The sequence below is a fragment of the Corvus hawaiiensis genome, chromosome 6 (assembly GCF_020740725.1).
Source record: "Corvus hawaiiensis isolate bCorHaw1 chromosome 6, bCorHaw1.pri.cur, whole genome shotgun sequence".
Lineage (NCBI taxonomy): Eukaryota > Metazoa > Chordata > Aves > Passeriformes > Corvidae > Corvus > Corvus hawaiiensis.
The window spans coordinates 5,807,744-5,826,636 of NC_063218.1; the positions used below are offsets into that span (position 1 = coordinate 5,807,744).

The following is an 18,893-nucleotide window of genomic DNA, read 5'->3' on the forward strand; positions in this document are numbered from 1 at the left end:
GCGCTCCCCTCAGAGGCGCTCGGCGGGCGCGGGGGCGATGGCGGCGGCGCCGCCTTGGCGGTCCGGCCGGGTCCGGCCCCTTCCCACCCGCGGCTGCTACCTATCCGCCCGCGAGCGGCGGGAGGAGGACGAGGAGGAGGAGGAGGAGGACGACGGGGAAACCACCCCGCTGCTGCCGCCGCCGCTGGGCAGCGTGCGTGTGAGGGGCGGGGGGGAGGGAGCGCCCTGAGGGGGCTGCGCTGGGTGCTGGGAGAAGCTCGGGGAGCGCAGGCTCAAAGGTCGGGCGGGACCGGGCTGTGGGAGGCGGCTCCGGGCTGACAGCGCCGGGGCGGGGGGAGTCACCTGGAGGGGGGCGAGTGAGCCTCTGGTCCCAGCGGTGCTCCTGGTGCCTTCGATTCTGGGCTTGCTGAGCGCTTGGAAGCGCTGCCATGTGCCCTCACCCTGTTGCGAGCACGCAGGGAGAGCCTGCTCCGAGCCGTAAATCTTGCTGTGCTCGTTTGGCGCTCTGCTTTCACTGTGCTCAAAGGTTGTGGGCGTCTTGAGATGCTTACGGGGCGGCATCGCGCTGTTGTGTGTGCACAAGGGTTTGCGTGGTTTTAGAGTGAGAAACGAGATTTTAGATTAAAGGAGGAAAAGTTGTCTGTTGCCCCTCCCTTGAATATCATTCTAGGAAAGATCAAAACACCTCTTCCACTGATTGTACTTTTTTTTTTTTCTGTCCTTTTTACAGAGTTCTTCAAGTCGTGGTTCTTCCTTTGCTTTCTCAGTGTTTAACTTAATGAATGCAATCATGGGCAGTGGGATACTTGGCTTATCCTATGCCATGGCCAACACAGGGATCATGGGGTTTAGGTAAGTTTTCAGTTTTTACATGTACTCATTTTTAAAGTCGGCTTGCAGTTGTAAATGGAGCAAAACTTGATTACTAAGACTCCTGTGCAAATCTGAGGAAGAAATAAATAGCTTGTGCTTTTCAGAATTGTTGATTAAGATCTTCCCCTTTTTGATTTAGTCATGCAGATCTGACCTAACATAAATCCTGCCCAGATGTTGCATTAAATTGCCACAGGGTGGCAATTTCTTGGCCATTACTTCTGATAGATTGGTATTTTCCTTTCAAAACTGTTATCTCCTTTAGTTCCAGGAATGGGCCTTGTGGAATAGGATGGATACATGGCTGAAAACTGTACACCGGTTTGTCCTTTTGTTTGCACTTTTGCTTGTTGCAAATGCTAATCTGTGGATAATGGGGCCAAAGTCACTGGAATTGTCCCTTTGACCATTTCCTCAGCATTGTTTTCACTTCAGTGGAAGATGTGTGTTTGCGTATATGTGGACACAAACTCCTATGGTTATGTCCGTTTTGTAATCTATATGTCAGGGCAACTTGGCAAGTATTGGGAAGATCAGAGGCCACGTGAACCACAGTCAGCAGAGACAAGCCATAAAATGAGGAAATCTGCTAGCTTAGTTCTTGCAAAAGTAGCATTCCTAAAGCTTGAAAGTGCATTGTACTGTAAAAGTGCTTTAATTGTGAATATTTTGTGGTTTTTAGTATCTTGCTGCTGATTGTTGCCAGCCTTGCTTCTTACTCTGTGTTTCTTCTGCTCAGTATGTGCACTCAGACTGGTAAGTGAAAACAATTTATCTAACAGTGAGCTCTGAAATATTTCCTTAGCTTTATCAGAGAGACATGACCCAGTATAAAGACTGCAGTTAACAGTGGTGTCTGATTCACTGACCTTGAAATGTTTAATGTTTTTTACAGTTAATATCTGCCATTTAGAAACAGGATTTTGAGACTTTTTATGCAAAGCTAATGCCAAACTGACTGGTTTCTAGATTTAAAATTTTTTTTTCCCCAAATGCCTCTCTTCTCTTTCCGGAGAGATCCTGTATTTCTGCAGCAAAACTGTTTTAGTGCTGCCTGAACCTCACTACTTCAGTGTGTGCTTTTGCTTTCAGTGAATGCTTAAGAGCAATAAAATAGCAGCCTTTCATTCTCCTAGTAGTAGTCCATATATTTTTTTCCATGGTTTGAAATGGATAGCTTTCAGGTTTTTTAATCATATTGGATTATTATTATTCTTGTGGTGCTTTATAGATGCAGCTTATAGAGCTTTTTTGATGCTGAATGAGAAGTCATGTTGCAGTTCTTGGAAACTGCACTGCTTTGAGTCAGTTCAAGCTGTACCTTCTAATACCTGCAGTCAAATCTGCTCAGGTTTTAATTCCTGCTTCTTTTAATTGTTACTGAAACAACTGAGTCGTTCCTTGACTTCTCCTACACAAAGATCATGTTACAGCAGCAAGTCTCCCTGCTTATTGTTTCCCTCTCATCTGTTTTCCTCTCTTTTCAAAGGTGGTGGGAGAAAGCTTCTGCTTCTTTCCTCCTTGGCTTTGTTTTCTTTAGCTGCCTTTGGTCTCTCAGATGGTTGCTTCCTGATTCTTCTTAGATCTGCTGCTCCTGTCCCCACCTGTTGAGTGATCTTCTTCATACCTTCTTAAAAAACACCCCTCAGAGGTAGGGTTACTTTTATGGTTGGTGCTTGATGATTTGGGATTAAGTCTTTGGTAATTTTTTTCTCCTTTTAGCGTGCTTGTTATTAGAAAGGAATCAGAACCTGAAACACATAGCTAGAGAGATACATGAGAAGCAAAAAAAATGGGAGACTTGAGGTAATTTTAATGGCCTTTTAAACTTCTTACTTCAGGCTGAAAAGTTCTGTATTTTATGGGCACTAAGTGGTATTAAGCTGTTGTCTAGTAAAAATTATTAAAGAGATTCTTGCCAAAGAATTGTGATGAGGGGTAGAACTAAGGATTTAAGTTTATTGAGGTAAGAAGAGTTTGGATGTTACAAACTCAGAGGCCTGATATGCAAAAAGGCTTTAACTCCTCAGTTCTTGTCCAAAGGCAACAGTCCACCTCAAGGAAGCATTTTTGAAATGCAGACAGCTGAAGTGACAGGATGAAGAATTTCTCTTGTCTGAAACTAATAATTAGTTATCACCTAAGGCTGACAGGTAGGACTTGCACCAGAACTATGTCTGGATAAGTTTGCTGGATTTATGACCTTCTGTGTTTTGATTTTTTTAAAAATATGAATTATTTGAGATTATGTTTCCTATAATGCGTGTCAGCTATTGAAGTCATTAAATGTTAGATAGCATTCCAAGTTTTTCCTTGGAACACTGTCTTTAAAAAGTGGGAAATACAACCTGTTGTACCTTGACAAAGTAAAATCTCTGTACGTGCTTGATTCCAAAGTAGGTAATTAAACTTCTTTAAAAAAAATTATATTAATTTGTAAACAGTGTTACAGTATTAAACTTAATCCATGAAAACAAATTGGAAGGTAATCTTACCATTTTTATATTAAAAATGAGCTAGAAAAATTTAAAGGGTGGTGAAGAGGAGCTGTTGAAAGTGTTTGTAAACTCTTACTTAGGAAAGAGCTGACCTATAAAACACCTTCCGAAAAGGAAGCTCAAATACTAATTCCATTTTAAACAGAGGCCAGGATTATTAAGCACAGGCATTTTAGTTGCAGTCAAAAATCAGGAAGTATCTTCAGTTACTCAGTTGTGTTGGTCTGGGCTTTGACAAAATCAAGTGATTTGTGGAGACCAAAGGCTTAGCAAAAACAATATTCCCAAGTGTCAAGTGTTGGGCTGGTGTTAGTTTAGTCAGTGTTTCTCCGGGTGTTAATTCAGTATGACCTGTGTTGTTTTGGGCTGATAAAGGCTAAGCTTCCGCTGTAAAGCAGAGGAATTGGGAATTTAAGTGGGATGCACTTTGAAGTTCTGTGGCTGTTTTTTTCTTTTCGTGTTATGAGTTAGTCACAAATATTGCTGGTACTATATTTGCCAATTTCCCTTCACACTTAAAGGGGTAATTTCCATGGACTGTTAGTAACAGGATAAAAATTAAGATAATCAGGCAGAACTTATTTATCTTGATATAAATTTGGCTTAATGTTTTGCTCCATATATTCTTGAAATTACAGAAGCAATGTGATCAAGTAATAGGGCTTCCCAGTGTTCACAGGACTAAACTGATTACAGACACAGTTACTACAGAAATGATTTTAAGGTTTCATATTGCTCTTTTGGAATTGTGGGGAAAATTTCATTCTCTTTGCTGATAACTCCGCATACATGTGTGCTGTACATTTGTTACCATGTGGTAAAAACAACTTGCTCTTAAATATGTTTACTATTTTACTGATGGTTTTTTTGATGGCAGTGAAGATGGCTCTGTAAAATACTTTTTTTTCTCTTGTGATCAACTGCTTTATAAATAGAAATTAAGAAAAATACAGGGTAAAATCTAATAAGACATTTTTTGTTTAATTATGTCTGTTAGAGATAGTCCAGGTTTATGCTGAGCACTGACTCTGGCTCATTTAATTTTGTTATTTCATTTATATTGTCATAGTGTGCTGGTACGAGTAGTAGAGCAAAATGTGAAATTTTGCCCTTGAGAAAATGAGATAAGAAAATTAATGAAGTTCTGCTGGGTTTGGTTTTTTGTTTGGTTTTGTTTTGTTTTTCCCCCCTCTGGAGCACTGATCTGATTGTGTGCAGAACTTCAATGAAATAAAACCTCCTAAGCTTGGGCAAGTCTGAGGCTGCAGTCCTGTCATCTGATCTCTGTGAGGTGCCTGTGTCTCCCATGTCTTGTGTCATTTACTTCAGTGAATGGGGCTTCACTCAGGTGTGAAGGGCTGTCCCAGCAGCTCAACTTGCAAGGCTGGGCCCTTAATTAAGATCTGACAGGAGCAGTTTTGTACCAAACAGAACCAAGGCAGAGAAACCAAGTGTCGTGACAATAGAATTCTGTGGGTTTGAGATTAATTTTACCCTCTGAGGCATTCACAGCTGTTTTATTATATCCCAAGAAAGTGAGTGGTATTTCTCAGAAAACTTTCATCTTTTTGATGCTGCTTGAGTTTCTAATAACAAAATACAGAGTAACAATGAAAGGCTTTAATATGACTGCTTCTCTCTGAGAAGGGATTGTTTGGAGTTACTGGCAATAATAGAAGTGAGCTTCAGCTAAAACCCAGCGAAATTATACAGGAAACCACAGGCTGTTTTAATGTAATTATATAAGTCGGGTGCAGGTAAGGGCAGGATTTTTGTTTCGCTTTGGGTTTTCTTTTGGGGTTTTTTAATAATAGATTTCAACCGAAGAAGGTGTTTACCTTCTTGAAAATAGATGGGGCCTAGTTCTTAAAGGCTGGAAAGATGGTGATGTTTATATCTGTAGAAAGATGAAAATGTATCCTTCCATCATCATAATTTTAAAAAACCTGCTCTTCTAAGGAATAACATATGGAAATATCTTGTATCCAATTGTTGATGCTAATCTCATAATTCTTTACCTACAAAGAAAATCTTTGGGAGAAGATTTGCCATTAATATATTACTATTATATTTTAGATATTGCAACTGCAAATACTAAATTGAGCTTCTGAAGAGTCTCTAAATGTTTGAGCATAGAGCTGTATTTTGTAGCAGGAGTACAGGTGTATATAAAAGCTATTTTGTAAACTAAAAAATACTAAGAAACATTCTTTTAATCCTGAATTTTATTAATTTAAAAAGGGGGGAAAGGCCCAAAAATAGAGCTTTCAAGCTTTTCAAGTTAGAGATATTTTAGCTTTTTTTTTTTTTCCTCCCTTACCAACAGCTGTCACTTCTTATGAAGACCTTGGCCTGTTTGCATTTGGATCAACTGGAAAGGTGAGTATTCATTTTTACCTGGTTTTTTTCTTGGTCTCATACTTTTGATATGCAGATGTTCTTTGCATATTAAAGAGACATAAGCGAAATAAGTACTGAAACTACTGACACTCTAGTATGCTGAAAGATCTGTTACATCCTGAAGCTTTTCACTTGGTTTCAGTTCGTGTGTCTGCTCTGTGGAAGTCCAACTTCAGTTAAATTGGCACTCCTTAAATGCAAGATTTTGTGCTGCTTTCCTGTCAGAGTGTTCATGTTAAGTTGCCTGCACAAATCTGCTCACTGGCATTGTTGTCAGGTTGGCTCAAGGCTCAGATTTGATACAGTCCTACCTCTGTTGTAAAAATGTTAAGAGACAGGTAAGGGATTGATTTGGTGTTACATTGTCAGCATTTAATAGGGATCTAAGATAAGGGATGGCTTTTCATGTCATTTCCACAATAGGAACAATTAAGAGTACATTTAATGCATGTTATTTATTTCCTTTTGTTTAATAAGCTCTTCACTTGAATGTTTCTTACTTTTTTTATCTCATGATTAAAAAAAAACCCAAAAAACCAAACCCACAAACAAAAGAAACTAAAAAAAGCCACCATCAAGCTAACCATTTCTGGTATAAGAGTAATCAGAATGTTAGCTATGATTTTTTTGTAGTGTGCACTGAATCTTTTTCCTAACAGTGATGCTATGCAGTGATAGTGGGTGCACAGGAAATACTGAAACACTGTCTGTGAATACTGCACATTTAATGTTGTGAATTCTGTGTTCTGTGTTCCAGTTACACCTTATTGAAAGCAGGTTTTTACCACACACAAGTGTGATTTTAATATTTTGCTGAAACAGTGCAAATTTTTAAAAATTAGTTTGGCTTAACAAGCTAGAGACTGTTGTCTTAAGTCTTAATGTCACTGAGAATTAAACCTGAGCTATCAGGTGTTTGTAAGGCTTCCATTAGCATTAATAAGCAGATGAGTGTAGTCTGAGGATCAATATTTACTGATCAAATTAAGAAGTGATCGACCTCAAGAGATAATAAGCCTTGATAAAAACAAGGTATAAGATACAGTTACTTCTTACAGGAGCTGTTCTGTAGACATTAACCATAAGCCATTACTTGAAAAAGTAATAGAAATTTAGAGCCTAAGGTGAAACTAAAATGTGGCTTACTCTGCCTTTGTCCTGAAGCAGGGCTGAGCATTTATAAACCATTCTTGGCAGATGTTTGTCTAATCTGTTATTTAAAAGCTTAAGTGAAGGAGATTTCACAGCTTCCCATTGTAGTCAAAATGTGGTTTGTTTTTTTTCAGTTCTTCTTAATGTACTTTTTCATAATTTTCATTTTAAGTAATCTGTGCTGAAAATTATCTGGCCTTTTATTTTCAGTGTGCATGGAGAGCACTGGAATATTTCTAGGTTGGGAAGCTGTTCTTTTGATAAAAAAATCAAAGCTCACCAAGCTTTCCTGGTGAACTGATGTTTTCTGGAACAGTTGTCTTTGTCTTTTGAAGCATCTTTGATATTTATACACTTTTCTTTAAAACTTGCCTGCAAAGCAGGCTTTGCTGCTTCTGACTGTGTTATCTCAGACTGTTTTCTCTTTGCAGTCCAGTAACTCTTAAATCATGTGTTTGAGATCTGCTTCCTGAGTGCCTTGCTTTTAACTGATCTTGTTGATTTTTAGGCTTTTCTACTTCACCACAACCATTCTGAATTCTCATCTTTCCCTGAGCACTTCTCACTTCAGTCAGGCACAGATGACATTTTGTTTTTGTTTTTGCTTTTTCTCTGCAGTAGTACTTCTCCCTCACACATAGGGGATGATACAGCCAGGCTTGTGGAGAACTTTGCTTGAAATGGCAGCTTAGTTTGCCAGTAAACTATTGGTTAACTACTCTTGAAGTAATTACTCAACCTGGTGGTTTCCTTTCAAATGTATTTTTCTGAGATTTATAAGAATGGAAATTTTCTGCTGTTGGAAGATTGCTGATTCTCCCTTTCCAAAGGTGGGAACTATTTGTTTCCATCTCTGGCAAATTCCAAGATACCATATTTTTTTATTTCCTTCCCTTGGTGACTATTGAACTGACTTTGAATTAATTTAAAATCTGAAGTGATTTTTTTCAAAAAACCAAATTTGCACTTCTTTTCAGTACTGTAGCTTAATTTTTTTCCAAGTTGACTTAATGACAGCACTCATTTAGGAATGTCCTATATCAAGAAGAGCAGTGGGTAGAAAGAAAAGGGAACCTGATGATCATGGTATTTTAGAACTGAACTCAAAAGAAAACACTGGAAAAACTTTATAGCCACTTTTAGGGTTTCTTTTTTCAGTTGGAAGTCAATTTTTTTTTGATTCACACAAGTATTTTAATAGCCTGTGATTGCTTTTGCTTCTGTGTCAGTCCAGTATGAATAATCACAAGTGCTAAAGAAAAGTCTATCTGGTTTGCAAGTTTACAAAAACAATGACACTCCTGACAGTTAAAGATATTCAAGAGTAAGGAAGTACACTTGAGCTTTTACAAATCTCTGCTGTCTGTCTTTTCAGAGGTAAATTATCATTTTCATTTGTACTCACCTGATACCAGTTAGAATGCACTTATGTTTTTAGTGATTTAAAAACCTTATCTTCTGCAGAACAAATTTCATGGTATAATTACTCTTGCTTTGTCTCAGAATAAAAATGTGATATTTTCAGGCAGAATTTTTTCTCCCATATTAATTTTAGATTGTGCTGGTTTCCATGTGTTAAACTCCTCATAAGGAGAAGATCCTCTTCCTTTCAGGGCTAGTTATCACTGCTACATCTGGTGTGTTTAAGATGATACACATGTGGTTTATGCCTGCTATAGACATATGATTTTAGTTATCCTTACCCTTTCTAAAGAAGTCTATTTTTTATAGGTCCTTGTTGCAACTACAATAATTATCCAGAATATTGGAGGTAAGAGCCTTCATATGCTCAATATTAACTGTGTGACAGGCTTCAAAGCTCCACTAACACCAAAGGCAATAATTAAAGTATTTTTAAGAAACTGATTAAAAGAACAGAAAACTCAAGGGAAAGGCTTTTGTGATCATGCTAAGCAGAAGGGCTGTAGTTGTGGGATAGATGGGGGAATTCTGGGGGCTGGGTTGTCTGCCTGTTGCTGCATCCCAGGATGTGGAGCACATCCATTAGAGCTGCACTGCTCATTGGAAGGGGCTCAGGAAGCAGCATCTCCTCTCTGCTGTTCTGTACATTTGTATCTGGTAGCTGCATTTTATCAGATCATGTGTTTTGGGTTTTGCTGTTGGAACCTGCTTATGCATTTTAGTGATTTGTGTAGCAAGTGAATGTTTACTTAGCCGTGATGTTTCATATGTTCTGCATTAATGGGAGCTTTCTTTTTGTTAGCTCAATAACTTGTTTTTTGGGGGAGTTGTTTATCTTCCTGACTTACATCATATGGGTTATCCACTTACACTGTTCATATTTTGTCTTCCTTGGTGCATGGCAAAATAAAATAACACTCCCTGTCTGTGTCCTTAAAACTCTTACTCAGGTATGCTCACAGTCACTAAGTATTTAGAAATTATTTGTTTGAAAGTAGACAGAACAATTTTAAGTCTAATAGAACAATTACAATTTTTCTTTTGTCGTAGATGTTTTGGATGCTTTCTTTTAAATGAGGGAATTATCTGAAAGCTCCCTCATCTGTCCCCTACCACCAAGAACGATACCCATGTTCACATACATCAACAGAAGGAAACAGCTCCAGTGCTGTTCTTCTTTCCTTTAAGATTACCTGCCAAGTCCAGACAATTCAATGATTGCTCTTTTTTGTCCCTGTGTAGACACCTAGAACTAGACCAAGTAACTGTGCTTTCATGGTAAACTTGGAATATTTTCTTATACTAAAAGTTCCAATATAATAAAAGCTGCCCAATTGAGGTGGCTATAAAAATCCAAGCATTAATTTTAGGCAGGAGTGACCATAGCAATTCCAAGATGAAGGACTATTTATTCATACAGGTTTTAGAGGATGTTCTGTAGCAATGGACAAATCTTTTAATTTCCTTTTCCGTTTGAGTGGACCTCTAAATAAACAGTACAAGAGAAGGAGGGATACACAGAGCAGGTTGCGGAGATTCTGGGATCATGTAAAAGACTCTGTTGTCAAAGGAAATCTGACTCTCATTTCTTCCTCATCGCAGTTCATAACCTTTTCTGGGCCATTCTTAATAAAATTCAGCTCAGTAACTCTAGAGCCCCAGAGTGGTGCATGCTGGATGCTGCAGTCCAAGTCAGCCCCATGTCAGGAAGCAGCTCTGAACGTGACTGTGCTGCAGGCTGACAAGCTCTTAAAAAAAAAAGAGATGAAGAGTTCTCTTCACTTTTCACACAGCCTTGACTCTTAAAGAACTGCATGGAAAGAAAAGAATTTTTCTTGTCTTTCTGGTCCTTCTGCAGGTTTTAAATGGGAGTGGTGAAACTGTGGAGTGTAGTTTGTCCTGAATGAGATCCATGCTGGGATTAAGTGTAAAACCTGGGCTCTGCCTGTCGTGCTGGTTTGTAATGTTCCCTTCTTTTTGTTTTTCTGTCTGGCTGAAGGAACCAGTAACACGGTGCCTGTTGGGCAGACATCCAGACTCTGTCAACATCTTTGATTTCAGAGTAAGGCTAAAAATAAAATTGTTTTCTGTTACCTCTTCCATCATCAGACCTGGGCACGTTGCATCATACAGTATTTTATTTCAGAAGTGATTAGAGAGCATGAGATAATGAAAGATGGCTTGTGATTAAGCAACTTTATAACAGGCTTATTGTCACTATCTGCATCTTGTCTGGGCTTTTTTTAAAGTTTGCTCTGATCCCTTCTAAAAATAGTCTTAAGTGCTGAAGTAATTTACATTAATTTGTGGTGGAGAGAGTGTTTTAGTAATCGTTTTAATAGTTATGCTTTCCAATTTGTCATCTTTGGTTTTTTTTAAAAGAAAGCTTAATGTGCAAATTTGAATTTGACGTTCTAATTGCATACACTTAGGGATTTGTGTAGACAGGGGAATTGACTTTTTCTATTACCAAGATACCCACGGGAAAAAAAAACCAAAACATTTTTGTACAGCTGCAGGAAAGCACTGATTAGTCAAATTTGGAAATTAAAAGGCTAAAAAAAATTGATTTCAAGTACATTGTAATTTTAACATGCATCTCTAACATGAGCGTTCAACTTTTCCTGCAGATTTTTAGTCATCCCTTGGAAAGCATTGAATTAATCCAAGTAACATAAATACCAAAATCCTTTAAAGTAACGAGATTAACTAAGGATGCACCAGGATAATGAGTTAACTTTTCAATATCCAAATGTAAATTAAAGTCATTTTCATACCATAGCTCAAAAGACTTTATAGAATATCTAGAGCTTAGAGTGACTAAACTTGGAGAACATTTGCCTTGCCTTCCTTATAATCAGTATATTCTTGTTCTTGCAATATAGGTACTTGTTAATGTAGGAAAATCAAGGGTGGAGTGGGATGGCCAGTGCTATTACTTTTTACATTCCCTTTCTCAGTATTTTTACCCAGTCCAGCAGCCCTTTAAATGTAAAAAAACAGTGCTTAGTTTCACGTGAGCTGCCTTGTTCCTGAAAGGGCTGGTTGGTGTGTGTGGGTGCAAAGTGCACGTGATGAAGAAGGGAACTGTCAAATTGCACTGCCAGGCTGCTGAAGTTTCTTCATCTGCTCCTCCCAGCCCTTTCCTGTCACCCACATCTTTCCCTGGAGTGATCTTCCCGATGTCCATTTCTCACCTGCTGTGCAGAAGAGGATCTTGAAGGGTTCCAGATTGTCAGGTGCCCTCAAAGAAGGGAGAAGGTCCCTGGGGAGTTGTAGGCCTGGAGGCACACAGGGAGAGAGGGAGGCTGCTATCGGCAATGCTGAGTTCCATGGCTCTGCTGGCTCCTCATGTCATCCTTCCCAGGAGCAACTGCAGTTGGATGGAGTCCCTGCTATTGTTTAATAGTGTTGTGCTTCTAGGAAGTGATGGATGAGGCACAGCAGGCCCAATCTGTGGCTGGGAATCCCACAGCCCATCTCCCTCCCCTGCCAGGGAAGTTTTGTGAGCTTCCTAGGTGCTTTCTGAAGCAGGGGAGGAAGAAGGACGGAAGGAGTACAGCAATTTCTCCTTCTAGAATTGTCCCCTCTGTGGATGTGACTGAAAAGGACAGTCTGCAGCTGTGTGCCCAAGAGAAAATCTTTAGGACTCCTAAAGCATGCGTAATAAAGTTAGAGAAGGGCTGCTTTTTAGCAAGGCTAGTGGAAAAATGGAGACAAACACAATAAAGTATTGCACAAGAGCAGCTCTCAGCCCGTTGCCAACACTAACAAATCCCCAGCGCTGAGGTCTAGCAGGAAGCATGCGGAGCTTTCCAGCATGCTTCCCAGGGCTGGGGCTGCCATCAGCTGAAGGTCACTGCTGCCTGAGATACGGCTGAGCCCAGAGGGGCTGGTGCCTGTGACACACACAAACATCAGTCCAAGCTGCTGAGGAGTTGAATTATTTAAAATTTGTTAGCAGTGGGCTTAAGTGCTGCAGTGGAACCTGCGGTACCACCATGTAGCTTAGGTGGTCTCTGTGAGGCATTTTTGCAATACTTTTTTTTTTTTCAGTTTCTTCAGATAACCTGCCTTGGCTTGTACCCAGGTGGCCATTGCAGCTATTCGTTGGAACTCAGCTTTCCAGACAGCTATCTTAATTTTACAAAGAACTATTTGTTTTCTCATATAAATACCCTTTAATTCAGTGTAATTTCTATAACTGATGCTTCTAGTTTTTTTGTTTCTATATTCTGCAGTTAGCATGTCCTCAAAGGTACAAGTTTTTCTTCTTTGTAAGAGCAAGTAATGAGGAAAAAAGCTCCTTCCGTATCCCTGGAGTTCTGTTTTGTCCTCGGCACTGCCTGAATGTTGCAGGCAGTGACTGGAAGTGACAGGATTCGTTCCAATGGGTGATGCTGCTCTGTAATTTTATGGCCTGTTAATACAGTCAAGGTGACAATACACAGAGACCCTGCTGTGAGTGTGAGACACCCTAAATATGCATTTACAGTCTCTTGGTTCGTATTTTTTCAAGCTTCCCGAAGTCAATCGAGAGGCGTAGCCACTGTGAAAAGCAGATATTTAAAAAAAGCAGCACCACCCTCTGCTGGCCTGGCCCGGCCCCGCACACCCTGGGCCACTTTCCCGGGAGAGCTGCCGGCAGCCCGGCGCCTCGGGAACCTCCAGTCCCCTCCTCTTTGTTTTTCTGCCAGGTAAACAATGAAATATTTAACTAACCTCCTCCCTATGCAAACATATATATGTGTGCTTTCTGTGAGTGCCTGCTTAGAGATGCTGTGCAGAGACTAAAAAGACACTTTTATCAAGTTAATTGGACATTTTTAAATTGCAAATTATTTTCTTTTGTGTTTTTCTTTTTTTTTCCCACCCCCCCCCCCCCCCCCCCGCCAAGTTCATCCATTCTGCAGTTTAGTTCTAAACGTATTTGCAAAATTTGCTTCAAATTTAAATAAAGAACTATTTTTTCAGACTGAGGGGGTGGATGGGAATTACCTTTGTGTAATCAGCAACAACAGTACTCCAGAAACTTTGAAAATAAATGAATGGTGCAAGTCACGGAAGAATAAAATAAAATACAGCTTGTTACACGCTGAGACCTGCATCCTTAATACCTTAAGAAATTACTGAGGTTCCTTTAAGTATGGGAAATCTAATTCTGTTTTCAAACAAACTCAAATGTTTGTTTTCACAGCACAGTTTACTTTTGACCTGAAAGCCTAATTACCCTGACTGATTCAAAGTGAGGATTTCCAGTGCAGAGCTGCCTTAATTAAGGGCAGGTTTGTCAGCTCCTGTACTAATTCAACAATTGATGACCCATGCTCCTGTGTTTTCCTATTGCAGTGAATGGTTCTTGGAAGGTTTGCTATGGTAAAGAATATTAAGCTTGCTTTAAATAATAGAAAAAAAAAAAAAGACAGAAATCTCAACCTGCAGCTGTACTACAGAATGGAATATGTGATGAGCTGTGTAGGAAACTTTTCTATTCTTTTAATATAAATGTACAGAAATAATTAAACTAATGAAGTTTTGTCAAAATAAATCTGCTACCCGTGTGTTCCATGTAGAATAAGAAGGATTTTTTTGTTTGTTTTTTAAGCTTGCCATAGTTAAGTTCCAGACTAATTCAGGTAAAAGCTAAAGGTAGAAGGAAAAGGGAGGCAAGGGAGCAGAAATTCATCAGGATGAGTCTCCATAATAGGAAGACAAGCAAAGAAGATGACAACCTGTTTCAGTTCTTGGAATTTCTCCACATGAACGAGGATAACATCTTCAGTCACACACTCCATTCTACATCTACATTTGAAACCAGATAAATTATCCTAATGTTTATTTTTAAGCTTCCACTAAGAGGAAATATTAGAAACAGTACCTGCCCTGTCTTCTCCTGTGGGAAGTTTGGAGGGGAACTTGTTTCCATCTTTGCACAGTGCTTAAAAATGCAAGACATTTTTATAGGGCTCTAATATGCTCATCTACAGTGGTAGATGAGGAAAAACTAACCAGAAGCCTTAGTTCCTTCAATGAACTGATTTGAAGGGATTTATCCTCATGAATTCTGTGTTTATGTATAAGTTTATTGTACATTCTCTGGCATCACTGCTGTGGACTTCAGCACTTGGTCTCTTTTTGGGTAGGATAATAAGAAGTTACAGGGGTTTTTTTTGCTGTTAACCAAACAGCAACCCACATATTTTAAGATGAGGCTACCTCAGAAGAGGTATTTTGAGGACTATTTAAAAAACATAACCTTTTCTCTAGTAACTGTTTTTTTCACTTAGGGGCACATATGCTCAGTGTTAAACAATATTGTAGCACAGCAAAGACATTCTGAAAAATGTATGCATGCTCTGTGTATTTATAGAGAGTCACGGCTTATGGTGGCACTGCAGGCTGTAGTGATGGAAGTGTAAAGCAAGTACTCTATTTTATATTTTAATAAACTTCTTATTTTTTCTGTGAAAGAGCTAATACCAAGTTTTCAGAACATGGCAAAGTGATAGGTATTTTAAGAGCAGTATGTCTTGCTGCTTTCAACACAGTGCAAGTCTACTGAATAATGAACTATTAATATAATTCTGATTTCTTTTGAGTTCTGGTGTGTCAAGGCCCATTGAGAAGTTCAGAACTGCTTAGTTCTCCATCAAGTAGCTCTTGATGCGTACTGAAAATTACCTAAAAGTAACATAATACATGCAAATTCAGGACCTGAAAGTTAGGAAGTGACCATATGAAGGTTGCTCACATAGTTCTAGTTCAGCCCTTGTGGCATCCCCCTCTTGCTGCAGCCTCGGACTGCACCATCGCACGCCATTTGTTCTGCAGGAAACCGTCTCCCTCAGTGCTGGAGTAGGTGTCTCTGTCAGTATTTCCAGGTGGGGTAAATCAGAGCACAAGGGTGTGCTTTTTGTTGTGTTCACTTGTGTCACAGTTCAGTCTCGTGCCTGTGTAATCTCTTCCTTCCGTTGCACGTTAAGGCTGCCAAGGAGAGCTGACATTTCATTTGTACAACGCAGCCTGACGTGGCTTCGGTCGCAGGGGGCGGCAGGGAAGTGAGGTACAAGTTGTTATTTGGAGCAAATGATATGTGACTTTTTGTCTGTCATATTTTATGCTCTTGATTCCTCAAGTAGAAAAAGACTGTCCTATTGTTTTAGTTCTTCTTGTTTTAGTTTCATCTTTAAAAAACCAACCAACCAAACCAGGTTCTTTGCTCATTCTGTAGTGTGTTGCAGAGTTACACAGTGGTTAGTGTCTTCATGCCAAGTAAAGCTACAAGGAGTTGTTTCTCCTGAGGAGAATTAAAACTGTGTTTGCAAATGAACTAAAAGCAGGATTTGGCTTTTTAAACTGTATTAAGCATGGGCATCCTGCTCAGATTCATGTACAAGATTCAGGTCTTGTTTAAGCATCAGGATATAAATAAAATTATTTATAATTCATTATTCATCTTGTAGAGCAAACAAGAGAATATAAAAGGAGGGGGGGGGGGTGGAAATCCTACTATGTGAGGTTGTTTCCCATGTGCCCAGAGAAAGGAAGAAAGATGCACACAAATGTTCAGCATGCACAAGTTCCTTGGTGCAGGACTGGCTTCCTCCTTAGGAGTGGAATTCAGTGAAATAGGACTCCTCTCAAAAACAAAGAGTGAGTAACAAAGGATAAGTGATCAAGTGATTAGCCAGAGGCTAATAGGAATGCAAGGGCAGAGTGACAGATTGCCTATTGGAGGAAATCTGATCTGGAAATTAATTTGAAGGTTTCTGCAGTGGAGACTGCAAAAACCTAGTTTTAAAATCTTTCTGAAGGACATAAATATATGAAAATTCTGACTTGCTTGTGTATAAAGAATTGTATCATACAGGGGAGAAGGCTAATGGATAAATAAGGTTGAATTGCAGTTTAGAGGAATTTTCCTTTCCCTCCTCCCCCACTTAGTATTTAAAAAAAATTGAGTGAAATATGCATTTCAGGCCTGCAACTTAGCGTGAAAAATTGGGTTAATTATAAATTCTAGTGACTTAGAAATATGCATGCTGTAATTTTCTCTGGTTGAACCTACATTCTGTTGTAGGAGAGTAAATCAGGACAGCAGATAAATACCTCAGCACACGCAATCAACAGCTACATGTCACTAAATATACATGAATATTGGAAAAACCAGAGCATTTAGTTATGAAGAAGTGAATATTTCCTTATTTAGTGACTTACCAAATGGTTTTAATTTAACCTTGCGGTAGGTAGATGTCACTTTGTATTAATAGAATTCTCTTTCTTCATAGGGACCACCTTACCCTTTCTTCAAAATTTAACAGTAACTGCTGTGTACAGCAGTGTCTGAGTCCACACATCTTTTCTTTTAAGATTCAAAGCATTCCTTAAATAAAATACCCCCACAAACTTATTCAAATATCACCTTATGAAAGTTTGTTGCTTTACCTTTTCAAAATATATGGTTTAATTTTAAAGCATGAATAAATATACTGTGGTAAAATTTTAAAGAATTACTAAATACAGAACAGTAAAATTTGAATACAACAGATGAGTTTTTGTCAGGGATTGAATGTAACTAAGCTTTTTTATGTTACTAAAATTACTTGCTGCTTCTGGATGGAAATTAGTTTCATTTAGGCTTTGATGTTCGTTGAAACTGTCTGCAAAGCTTGATTTTTCTGAGTAATTCTCTGCTGGTTACATGAAAAAGCGACACAAACAGTATGTGAAGGTATCAGACTAGTATAAATTGGGATTTAAAAACCTCTCATTCATGCCTTTGATCACTTTATTTAGTGAAGGAGAAAAGTGGCACTGTGAAGGAGCTTTTGGATTTCTGTGTGTGCATCATTGCTTTCTGCTGAATAGAATGAAAAACACTTAATTTCAAGTCAACACTCCTGTAAGAGTAGCTAATAATTTCTCTTCTGCTTCACAGTTCCTGTACAATTCTGCACTTGATATTATTGTTGGGATCTTGTTGGTGATGGATTTATCATGAGAAGCAGGGATCTGTCACTGATAATCATCTTAGCTCTGAGGACCAAACCTTGCAGTATAAAAAATCCTTTCAAGTCCTATTCTTGTGTTTGAATTTCTGTCTTGTATTTATTTAGTGTAACAGCAATTGAACAACTATGAAAACAGAGTCTTTAAAAAACCCTACTGTATTGAGAGAAACAAATATTATTTACTCTCATCATGAATAATGTTTCGTAAAGAGAAAGGAGGAGTGCTGCAGCTGTGTAGTCTGTCTCAAGCCTGTAGGTCTGTATTCCCAGGTAGAAGGGCAGGCCTATATGTTATATTATTTTGCCCTTTAGTCCTCTGGATTATGTTTTCCTTGTTTCAAGACTCACATTGTAACAGTCTCTTTGGAGGCATTAGCTGACATCAGTGCAATACTAGCAGCTATTTTTAAAGGAAGTATATTAGAAAATAAATTCTGGTTCTGGTGCCGTGGTGTCTCACGCAGAGCTGAGATGTTCCAGGCGTAACCATGCTGGTCCAGCCGTGCTGGCTGAGATGCTGCTGTTTTTCTGCTAAATCTGTCCTGCTTCTGTTTGCAGCCATGTCATCTTATCTGTTGATTGTGAAGTCTGAACTTCCTGGGGCTGTTGCGGGGCTTTTGAGTGGAGCCGAGAGTGGGTAAGGAAAAGTGCTTTGTACATTCTGTGTTTGTCTTGAAGAAAAAAGGGGTTCAGCACTGCTGAAGGACATGGGTACTGGCACTTCTCTGAGATCACATGTGAAAATAGTCATTTACATGAGTTGTTGGAATATGAAATGTATTTGGCAAGTGCAAATCTTGCAGCACACACACGGAGCGTGATTCTTTCCTCATGGCGATTTCCCATCCGATGACCTCAAAGTCAGTGGCAAAACTCCATCTACAGGAATCTCCCTTCTGTAATATTTTAGAAGGGGAACCAGGAAGATACTGGAAGGAGAGGAGAAGAAACATTTCCAGTGCTGTCATGTTATCACTTCACTTAATTCAAAATCACAGTACAAAAAATGGCAGGCATTTATATTGAAATATTCTGTTGTCTTGCTCTAGTAATTGGACTTGTCTTGGGAAAAATGCCAGGTTTTCAGACTTGGTTTATAATTCCTAAACTTGGCTCCCAGGAAAGAGGTTATTTTTTGCAGTTTAGCTGTAAAGCTGTTTGTAAGGAGTGTGTCCCTCACATTTCCATCAGAACTGTCACAAGAAATCTGTGCCTGTGCTAAGGCAAACACTGCAGCTTCAGCACTGAGATATCTTGTTTGAGTTGTTCAAGTGCTGCTGTCATTCGTAACAGTGTATCTTGGACTGCATTACAGCTGTTTTTGCAAACTGCTATTTTCAGATGTTTTCAGCTCAAAACTTGCTCTGGATTGAAATGTGGTGAAATTGTCTCAAGGCTGCTTGATGGTTGTATTATTCCTGAATGTTGTGGGTGAATTTTAAGTGGGAAATCAGTTTGTTAAAAGGTACTTTAGTTGATTTTCTATTTTATCACAACTTCTGGATTTTATAATGAGTTTGAAAAATTAATTGTGGCT

The 18,893-nt window shown here is 39.0% G+C and overlaps 1 protein-coding gene across 1 annotated transcript in view; it reads left to right on the forward strand.

Moving 5' to 3' along the window:
- Position 1: 1 nt before the first annotated feature.
- Positions 2-18,893, forward strand: part of SLC38A6 (solute carrier family 38 member 6) — a 38,212-nt gene continuing 19,320 nt past the window's right edge. The window contains exons 1-6 of the mRNA XM_048307629.1: positions 2-193; positions 731-852; positions 1,556-1,629; positions 5,698-5,750; positions 8,655-8,694; positions 17,915-17,993. Coding sequence (XP_048163586.1) covers positions 38-193; positions 731-852; positions 1,556-1,629; positions 5,698-5,750; positions 8,655-8,694; positions 17,915-17,993 — 524 coding nt within the window. The 5' untranslated portion in view covers positions 2-37. The remainder of the gene's footprint in view (positions 194-730; positions 853-1,555; positions 1,630-5,697; positions 5,751-8,654; positions 8,695-17,914; positions 17,994-18,893) is intronic.